The sequence below is a fragment of the Ylistrum balloti genome, unplaced genomic scaffold (genome assembly GCF_031769215.1).
Source record: "Ylistrum balloti isolate Yb309-2 unplaced genomic scaffold, AGI_CSIRO_Ybal_v1 Utg369898, whole genome shotgun sequence".
Classification (NCBI taxonomy): Eukaryota; Metazoa; Mollusca; class Bivalvia; order Pectinida; family Pectinidae; genus Ylistrum; species Ylistrum balloti.
The window spans coordinates 1,356,960-1,368,415 of record NW_026782027.1 but is presented as its reverse complement, the minus strand read 5'-3'; the positions used below and the strand labels follow the sequence as shown (position 1 = coordinate 1,368,415).

Genomic DNA, 11,456 nt, shown 5'->3' with positions numbered 1-11,456 from the left:
AGTTGTCATGAAACGTACTTGTTACGCTGGTATTTAAAACAAACAAAACTGCATAATGAGCAAACCAATAAATTGAATCGAACGTAACAATTGAGGAATGACGTCACAACTCCACGAGTGTTTTATTGGATACCAGTGATATAGCAAAATAATCATCATTTTGTACGAAGGTTGACATAAATCTACGTCAACCTTTCAAAAAAAGCCAATTACATATATAGGATATCATATAACTACGAAAAAAGGTCAAAACTAAAAAAAAGTATGGTCATGTGTCAAAACACAAGATTTCACTTTTTTCAAAAACTTACTGGAACTACGCCGTTCTTTTAATATTTTAAAGGACCGACGTTTGGACCCTGTAACCTGGCTCAAGTAAACCTATTATTCCAGAAAGAACAAACAAGAAGATGTGCGAAATATGAACCAATGACAAAACTAGGTCATATAACCAACATTTCATAATGAAATTATGACTAAGGCTGTCTGATCGTCTCAGACAACGATGTTGACTTATCGAGTGACAAAATCGTTTAAGTTTACAATTTTGTAGGTACTAAATAGGAACATTCAGGACTTTAAAATCTAATCCGGACTGGTAGGTTTCAACTGACATAATCGAAAAGTGATTTACGTAACCCGATATCATATTACAATGATTTAAATCATTTATCTAACATGAATGTCATTGTCTTAAAGTTTAGTATATTCACGACAAACACGTTTATCTACGGGTGTCTGTGGTAGACGCCGGTAACATTTCGAACTTATTAAGGCGATGTATACAGCAACACAGATGTATTTATAACACGACGTTAACAAGGGAGATAACCATAGACATTAAACCACAATTCAATTTGCAAGGGTGGGAATTCCTCTGTGATACATGAACTATTGCATGTTACACACATATACATGTATATATATGTATATATATGTATATATATATATATATATATATATTGATCTTACCATTGTCTTCAGTTTTTATGACCGTCATGTCTTTATATTAACATGTCCAGACCGTCTGTCATACACTATCTCATTGCTCATATCACATGCTCTTTGAACCAATAATTATATAACCGGAAAAGTACACCAGTGTTCCGATATTCTGCATAATCCGACAAGAACTTAAATCCACAAGAATATGATTGAAGACAAAATTGTCTAATCTGCTTGTCACTTCATTCCCTAAAACAGCACTTACGAATGGGATAATTCTGTTTCTGAATTTCATCTTCGATACTTTCGGGAGTATTTTCCAAACAAAATTTTCTGGAAGGCGTTTCGAAATTCTGGGCTGAATATTGTATAAAGAATCGGATTCAGCAAACTGTTAGCATAACCCAGCCAAAGTACACAACTCATTAGGTCTGCGGGAATATTCTCAGCGGCCTTGCCGACCAGCGGAGCAGTGAGTGCGATGATGAAAAATGGCAACCAGCAAATAATGAATGCTCCCGTAATGATGCCTAGAGTTCTTGCTGCTTTTCGTTCTCTTTTCATTTCCAACTTTTCTTTCTGCCTCTTTGGTTTGTCTTTCTCTTTGTTTACTGTTTTAGGAAGCATTGCCGTTTTTGCGTCATCGAATCCATTCGTGTTAACTTTAGAGTTTTCATTCTTATCATTGTAATTCTCCATTCCATTGCAAGATGTTTCGGCCACAGTTATCTCCGTATTCTCATTGCTATTGTGACCATTGAGTTTGGGCGAGTTGAAGAGCAGTTTGCTCTTAGAAGAGTGTTCCGCCTTGATTTTCGCCTCAGCTTTATTCAAACTTTTTTTATTAAAATTCTTCTTGCGAATACGTCTTCGGGCGACTTGGAATATTTTAGCATAAATTATCATCATGATGAGAGTTGGAACATAGAAGGCACCGAACGTGGAGAAGACAGTATAGCCGATATCCTGACTTATGAGGCACGTGCCCGTTAGAACGGGACTGTTTGCCGGTTCCTTCCACCCAAACAATGGTGGAATCGAGATACACATGCCCACCATCCATGACAGCGCAATCATGGAGAGTATGCGCTTTGCGCTCCTGTTTCTTACATAGTCGATGTTTGTGACAGCCCAGTAACGATCCAACGAGATGGCCACAAGATGAAGAATGGAAGCAGTGCAACAAAGAACATCAAACGAAATCCACATATCACAAATCTCAGGTCTGAGGAACCACACGGTACTGACTTCGTTCACCACACTGATAGGCATGACGAGGGTAGCGACCATGAGGTCAGCCACGGCGAGCGACAGGATCAGATAGTTGGCCACGTTATGTAGGTTTTTCTCCAGAATAATAGCTGCTATCACAAAGACGTTACCGATAATGGTGGCTAAAATCATAAGCCCAAGAACAATAGAGGTTGTTATCAGGTGCTGTAGACTCCTTATTTGAGGGCCGAAGCCCTGGAATCCTTCCGTACCGTTGGCGCCGTCGTACGTTGTGGCGTTGAACACTGCCGTCGTTGTGGTCTCGTTCTGACCAGGAAACGTCGACAAAGTGACACTGGAGTAAGTGTCGCTGTTGACAAGTCCAAGTACAGAAGCGTTCACGTCATTCTCTTGCATGGATCCCATGATAAACATGCTTATATTTGCGAGTGGTTCAATGTTCTTATATCCAAATTTCTACTACACCTGCAAATTGGTTGACTTAAAGAGGAATGTTCGTCAATGTTTTACGGTAGTAATATGGGAATAAATCAGTTTCTAAAGATTTTTTGTGGTGCCAGCAACTATAATCTGCTCACATGAGCTCGCTTTTAGCTCATGCAGAGGAATGATATCACACCCCAAACACATCACTCCTCGGATTGATTTCGATAAATTTCACATGAGATTTGCCAAAGTGCACAATAACTTTTCCCAAATAAAATTATGTGTTCTCAATAGGTATCGATTGGCTACGAATCAATCTTCGTTTTTCCTGAAAATAAAACTGTTTCGCTTTCTTAATTGTGTATTTAACAAACTCGTTCTCGTTGTGTTCCTAGCACGAGCTGAGCACAAGCCGAATGATCCCCATTACAACCTTTGATGGTAATGACTTCTTGTGTCCCTTTGAAGGCCGATATTTAAGTTCCGTTGTTTTTATTGAATTGTTTCCTGCTGTTTTCTTTCTATGGGCTGACTAAAGAACTCGACATGGCATTTCTAGTAACAAATCCCAGCACAAACACAAACAACACGTGTAAACATATCCATGCGAATCCACAATAATTATTGATCCGTGAAGAGGTCAGCTAGTTTTTTTTTCTTAATCCGACATCAGCTAGAAGAACTATTATTCAATGCGATGATAATGTAAATATTTAACCACAGGATCCCCAGAGAAATACTAGGTGTATAATAAGTATATGTAACTAAAATCCTTGACTGTACATATGAAGGCTCCCGGCTGAAAACTGGTCCTCTGTGGATTGCCTCCACAGATGATAGCTTGACACCTTAAGCTGATATTCATGTCAGGTATTGACCATGTATCGAATCATAACCCGGATTCATTATACTCATTACGTGAATCTGTCCCAAGGGGACCTTGTTCGTCTCCCAAAGTTCCCAAGCCGAACCACCTCTACAGTCACGGACATGCTATGAAGAAATTATCTGAAATGAGAAAAGGAACATTATTTGATTGTGTTGTCATACATTAACACCTGAAATATCAAGATCAATTCTCTTCGAAATGTAATAATAATTTTCCGATAATTGATTACATATATGAGTAAACTTGAAATACCTAATTCAATCCGGATTCAATTTGTGCAATGTAATATCGTGTTATTTGTTCTTTCTTAAAGTGAAACAAAAATAATGTATTTTATGTATATCTATCAAAAACACAATTACCGTCTAGCAGCTACAAAATAGACATCGTGCCGTGTGACACCTGTTAAGTAGTCATGCTATTAGTGATAGTACAGCGGTTGTCGTTTATGGTTATTAGCTAACATCAATACACTGCCATTACACAAACTGTTGTATAACAATAGAAATATCTGTAAACTGAAATAACATTAATCATCTCTAAGGTATACAAACCCCTGTACGAAGCATTTTATATGGTACCAATTTTCCAAGTATTAAAACCATTCATCAGTGTTAGTCACTTTGTACCGTTATTGAACCATGTTATAGACAAGGATCGGTGTCCTTTAGAGAGAATATAGTCTATTTGTCTTCCACGGTAAACGTTCTAGTGATTGACAGTAATAAACATACCCTGGAGACACGCTCTTATGACAACCTGGCGGCACCATGTGCGCATTGCTATAAGTAGCAATTGCGTGACCACGCCCATTGCTGCAACGTAAACGTGTACTTGTGAGGGTTTATTGTATTTCCAATATTCCTATACACAATAAAAGTACACGCATGGAATTTTTGTAGGCGTATTCTAGGTATAAAAAGAAGCATGTCAGACTCTGCCTTATTATATATTAGCTTGTTTTACGTAGAAGTGAACAGTGCATTTATTGCGTTTTGGTATAATTACGAAACGTACTTTTAACCAAACTATATGCTTCAGTTTCATTGCTTAAATTAACAATTATATTATTAAATTCTTACTAAACTGAGGTGAATCACTCGAAGCAGTTTTAAAATTTCCATAACCCGATTTAGAAATGATATAACGTAGAAGTTTCTTTATTCATCAAGAGAACATTCTTTTCGGTCTGAAAAAAATCAGTTTGAACAAAAAGCTGATTTGTTACAATCGTAAGTAAAAATGATAATCGTAATAAAAAACAAACAAGAAAAATCCATTTATAATCACTATTATATACAGATATATTATTGAGCTCGGTTTATCAAAAGAAATTAGTTGATGTCTTTTCCATCTTATGAATTTGTACCATTGTTCGTTGCAAAGCTTAAGGAATTGTTTGTTTCAAAGATTAATAAATGCCACCATACAGTAAATACGCATATATCCCAAATCACAACTCGAATTTAAAACAGGAAACACAACCAGACTGGTCCAAAACAAACTAAAGAGTCTAAAATTAATAAAATCGTATTACAAAATTTAATTTTAACCCAATTATGCATTAATGATAGGTTGCTGTACAAATATCAGTGTCCTTTTCTTAAATTTCATATTAATCTTGCTTTCAAAATATTTTATTTGCATAACGACAAAGCGTCTGGGCAACAGGAAAATTCTACTTCATAGATATCAAGTCATGTGACGTGATAGACTCGTGACTTTGTGATTAATTGTATTTTGAAAACTGTCACCACTTCCAAGTGAGAAATTATACACTGTACTGTACGTGTTATATATATAAAATGTAGACTGTCATAGTAAGCAGTTTACACATGCACACACTATACAAATACACACACTTACACACACATGCACACACTTACACAAGGATACTTACATGTACATTAATTACACACATGCATATTATTTCTATATCATAGTAGTCATGTCATTCATTTATCTACGTTGTTAAATATTATGATAGCTTAACCTATTTTAGCAAAAAATGTAGTGAGATAGTGCAGTAATAATATATATATTATCAACTTAGAGAAGAATATTTAATAGTAGGTGGTCGTGAGTTTCATATGTGTTATGTTGGCGAAGTATCATTTGGAGATCACTATATCTACTGCATACAAAGAAGAAGTGGTGATGTAATTTTAAAACTATTTTTGCAAGAACATGTGGGTAATCTTTGTGGAGGTCAATATTGAGATTGACATCGTTATTCCTTTGATAACAGAGACTGATGTTGATTTCTCGATTTCCTAATTGTTTGTAAACAAAGTTTGTTTTTTAAATTTTTCAAAGTGGCGCATTGATAAAATTAACATTTTGGAGATTAGAAGCAACGGTATTTGAGTTTATTGATCACGGACGAGAAGAAACTAATGAAATAATTCAGCATAAAGGAGGATAAAATGAGTAACTGATCTAAGCGAGCGGCGATTAGATCATAAAAATATGGCTCGACAACATCCTTCATATAATCAGGAGATTCATTCTATTGAATTCTAAACATTATAAAAAGTAACAATTCTTCTTCATTCTAAAATCACCCATCCTAATTCTTAGTACAAAATATGGTGTGACATACATCTATGCAATCCTATTGTTATGCAGGTGGCATCAAGTTGAACAGATTAAAAAAAAATTGGTAGGTTTTGTAGCCGATTTTCCCAGACCACTTCAGCATATTCAACTAAGGGTCTTATATAAAAGGTATATATAGTATCTGCGCGTCTATCTTGTTGATGTTTCATTATACTTAGTATACTTATTCCTACGAAAAATGTCATGGTGATCATTCAACCTACCATCGTCATTGAATATAAGGCAAAGTTTCTTATGGGTGCGGGTCAAAGTAATCGGCTCGTTATAAAATATATATGTCTGGATGATAAGAGTGATACTTTTCAGCAAATCTATATATATATATACAAAATGACACATTCAGGGTACAATGAGTTGTCATCAGCAAATAACTTTATATCATTAGAAACAACTTTTATCATCATTTATGTAGAGGAAAAACCGTGGACCTGAGACCGAGCCCTGGGATATCCCCGCAGATACAGGCATAAATATTGTACTCTTTTTTTTTTTTTTCCCCTACCGTATTAAAAACTTAACCGAAATAGTAGTTTCCCCTAAACAACCAATCATGCCATGCAAGATCACATGATCAAATGCCTTGCTGATGTCACAGAAAACAAATTTAAGCTATTTATACTGATCAAAGCAGTGCGGTACGATAAATAGAGAAGAGTTGGTTCCAAGTGGAATAATTAGCTATCAATACAGATTGATGCTTGTTAATAATATTATGTTGTTTCAGATAACTATAAAAGTACTCAAAGACGATTTTCTATTATTTTACTTAAACATGATGATGCAGGATATGCCATTTTCGTTTTATGGTACTAAAGCGATATTGATCTGTATTCTTTGTTGGATGCACCTATATCTAAAATATTATGCTGTTTCATATGATTATAAGTATTCAAAGATGATTATTTTACTTAAACAGGATGATGAAGGATATGTCCTTTTCTTTTTATGGTATTGAAGCGATAATGATCTGATTTCTTTGTTGACTGCACCTATATCTATAAGACACAAAGCTGGAGGCGGTGTACCAAACACTCCTATCTTCTCTACACACTACAAATGTGCTAACAATGAGCTAAGTACCTCCCATGAGTTTCCTGTTTTGCTTTGGTCGTTTACACCGTATGCGATATATTTAGTAGCCTCCGATCACACGGGTTACAGGTTAGAGTAATACATTCATCTAAATCATCGATAATTTTACGTTCTCCTCATGTCCTTGTGAAAATATTATATTTTCATAAATACAACTCTTATATGTTTGTTATGTGATATTCGGGTTTATTCATTCGCATTTCAAAACAGATGTTATGAAGTTTGTGCGATTTTAAAATCTTCCTACTTTCTATTTTTTCATATTTGAAAGAGTGAAACAGGCGAGAAATTGAGAATTACGTACACTAGAGCCAAACAATGAAGTAAATGACATCATACAGCTGTATCGTCCTTCTAGGACACGTCGGTGATGCTACATCATACAGGTGACTCGTCCTTCTCGGACTCGTCAGTAAGGATACATTATAAGTCTGTTTTGTCCTTTTAGGACTCGTCTGTGACGTTACATCATAGCGAATTTTGAAACATAGGAGAGGACTGAAGAGAGCATAATGTGATCAAAAGAAATGTCACAATCTGAAATTAGAAAGATGGGGTGGTGGTGGAGGGTTGTGTGCTAACTTTGACTTTACATACATCTGATTATTTCAGAAGAACGAATTCTTGAAATTATTTATCGCAAATGCGCTGTCTTGAACAACAATGCGGAGAGTGCCAACATGTTGAATGTTGAATTCATTTTAACAACTGAGAGCGAAAGTCAGTGTTAGGATTGGATTGGTACAAGTAGCATTATCTAATATCGTAAGTGATATTTGTACGGTATCTGAGTCGGCCATATCATGTAAACATCAAAAGATATACCACATGTAAGCCTATATTATTCGATTCTTTCAAAAAGAACACCAATACTGGTAAGTGTCCTGCCACACATCGTACACGTTATGTACATGGACGTGTATCAGCATACATGTGTTCACGTGTTAATTTTTAAGTAAGGCGTCACTCACATCGTGTCATGTGACCTTGTGACGTAGCGAGTCCCTTGGGGCACCACCGCACCCCCGCCTTCAAAAAATGCTGGAATGACTCAACATCTCTGATACGAAGCGTGCCAGGAAGGGAAGTAGATTGCTTGTGTTGTGGTTAGCCGACAGGTACGGAGTTAATTAAGTTGATTTTCTCTTCGTTACATCAACATTCTGTTTACATTTGTATCTGTTGTAAAATTACTCTTTTTCAATTAAATAATGTAGTCACATTAGTAGGTACTAGACCGATTTTGTAATTTTCCTAATTCTTACCGAATAATGAAAGTGTACTTTATCAAACTATTTTTTTCAATGTTATTGGCAATTATATACATGTAGACATGCTCGCGGCTCCACGTTACCGGGAAAAGAAACAGAAATAACTTCAAATAAATCATGTTCATCCATGTCGTTTGATATACATTCCATCGGCACAAAAAAAAAGAAAAGAAAAGAAAAACAAAACAAAAACAAAAAAACTAAACAAAACCCTGTTTTTGTTGTTGATGCTGTTGTTGTTCCTAACTTAGGTGAAAGTTGTGGATCCCGCGAACAGTCAGTACCATTTGGAGGGGTTGTCTCCTTGTAGAAACTGGTAGAAACCTCACCGAACAGTATACGGGGGCCCGACGCATATCATCCAGGGCAACTTATGTCTTACAACCATGACATTCAAGAACGGTATGTTTCTCAGTTTCCTAAAAAGCGCAAACTCTCAAGGTTAGGAAACATCGAACCGCGCACCACTCGGATCTCCACTTGATGTTACGGAGATCAACTCTCAATTCCCTCCATCCCAATCCACGTGTGCAGCAACTATTGCTATAACAAATCGCCTTCACGTTAAAATTGTCACGTAAAGATTTATACCTTCCCCTTTTTGTACTATTAATCTCATGAATGAACATTGCTGACTTTTTATGTTTCAAAGTACCGATGCATGTTGAGGGTTCATAATGGCCCCACCTCTCTGTTGAGATAATTACCAGCGAATTACAACGCTTAAACTCGACTGAATAGGATAGCACTAATACAACCAGGGTTCCGCTCGTAAACACGTATTAAACATGTTCCAAATGTCCGCAAGATGTAATCACACTCGACGTTCCGATTTTGTCCAATCTCCTCCACGAACATCACATGTACTCTTACCCGTATTTATTCTTTTATGTCTCCAGTGTGGAAGGGGCCTCATTTTTATTAAAACTTTCATCCAATTACGCGTTATCATAATTGCTAGCATTTATACATAAAATACCATCTAAAAACAATAAAACGCGGAATATGTTTAAGAGCTGTGATGTTGGTCGTCTGGTATTTTTCGATGCTTCGGACAACTTACCTACATTCAATTAAGGTGTGGTGATACGACGGCGCTAATCAGATCACCCGATGATTATCTTTTTTATGGCGGAAGGTCACACAGCGTACATTGTTTAAAGATGGCTGGGTACATTCGTTTACGACAGTTACCTTCGCGGTCACCAAAACTTTAAAGCCTATTTTGGCATAACAAACCACAGAACACAACCTTTCAAACACCATCCTACATTATCTGTCAACCTTCATTCAACGTAAGTCAACATGCACTACTTGACGCCACCATACAACCGCTTGTCTACCATATGCATTATACAACCCTGTTATCTTATGGTCATTTTCATTAAATGTTTACAATTTTACATTCTTTTCCTCAGATTTCCATTACTTGTTCACAGATTTTCATTGCTTGTTCACAGATTTTCATTACTTGTTTACAGGTTTTCATTGCTTGTTCACATTTTTGCATTAATTTTTCACAGGTTTTCATTACTTGTTCACAGATTTTCATTACTTGTTCACAGGTTTTCATTACTTGTTCACATTTTTGCATTAATTTTTCACAGATTTTCATTACTCTTTCACAGACGCTTTGTTATTTTTATTTTCAGCGGAATAAAGAATTCACGGTTTTCTCATAATTGCTTTTTGATTATGGTACCTGCTACCTATTTTCCATTACATGCTTATTACATTTGAATACTTTCTAATCGCTTCCAAATATTTCACATCAATATCAAATACCTGGTTACTGACCTATTTCTTTCACTTTAAATTCTTTTATTGTCAATCCATTATTTTCAATATTTGCTCATTGATTTCAAGTACTTGCTTATCGATTTTCATTAATTGGTGATTCTTTCTAAACCATTGAATACTTGTTCTCTGGTGTCTGATATTCACTAATTGGTTAATTGAGTATCAATATTTGTTCACGAAAAGAAAATATTCCTTAGATCCTAATATATTGTATTTTCCTAGTGCATAATTACTAATTTCCAATACTTTAGAATTCACATTCATTTGGTGTTCCTTTCTAATACCTGGTCACCTCTCTCTGTCTCTCTGTCTCTCTCTCTCTCTCTCTCTCTCTATCTATCTATCTGTCTTATGCATTTATTCTATTTTATTGGTATTTCAATCCGCTGAATGCCTGTATATAAGGGCATCCGATATTTGCTCACAATTGTCCAGTATGTTTTAATATTCACTCGCTAACTTCCATTACATGTTTGGCGATTTCTCATATCTGCTTTGTCGATTTTATCATTTTTCGTTTTTCCATCATAAGGAATATTTGCTCTAGGGGTGCTAGCTACATTTAATCTCGAATAATAACATCTATTGTCAAAGGGTTTAGGAGACGTCTGCCCCTCTGTTTGGTATCTACTCAGATCCAGCAAAGATTTCGATTTTGTAACCTGATGTAATGTGTCTGCAGTCAGTGTTATCATTATGTATATAACTAAAACAATGCTTAAATACATTATAAAAAACTTAATGTCATACTTACGTCAAATACAATAATCACTTGTACATTACGTGCTTTCTAGCTGCTACTTAGTAAAATGGCATCCCTCTCACTGTGGAGTAATAGTTAGATAGCCAAATATACCAACGTGAACCCATCAGTTCCAGACATTAAGTATTCTACCAGCTAATGATTGGATTTTACACTTCAGTCATTATAGGAACGTCAATTACTAATGATCTGCATTACACCTTCTCATTAACATAGTAGCTGAATTAAATTCACCAAACACATACTGTGTAGTCAGACTACAATTTGTTCATGTTTCTGTTCAAGGTTAGAAAATTGTTTGAAAAAATCAAACAGCATCTTCTGCAATACACGACATGATACCGTATTGTAGAGCACCAATAAAGAGTTATTTAGCATGGATCATACTTCTCCTCGGCTGAATGCAGTCTGATAATGG

General features: G+C 35.8%; 1 protein-coding gene across 1 annotated transcript; it reads right to left on the bottom strand.

Moving 5' to 3' along the window:
* Positions 1 to 979: 979 nt before the first annotated feature.
* LOC132546601 (5-hydroxytryptamine receptor-like) lies at positions 980 to 2,677 on the bottom strand. The gene has a single exon (XM_060210325.1). The coding sequence runs from the start codon at positions 2,590 to 2,592 to the stop codon at positions 1,237 to 1,239; it is 1,356 nt and encodes a 451-aa protein (XP_060066308.1). The 5' UTR covers positions 2,593 to 2,677; the 3' UTR covers positions 980 to 1,236.
* Between the last annotated feature and the right edge of the window lie 8,779 nt (positions 2,678 to 11,456).

What these genes read in the sequence shown, in the direction of transcription:
- LOC132546601 (XM_060210325.1), bottom strand. Translation starts at nt 2,592, where the DNA reads ATGTTTATCATGGGATCCATGCAAGAGAATGACGTGAACGCTTCTGTA.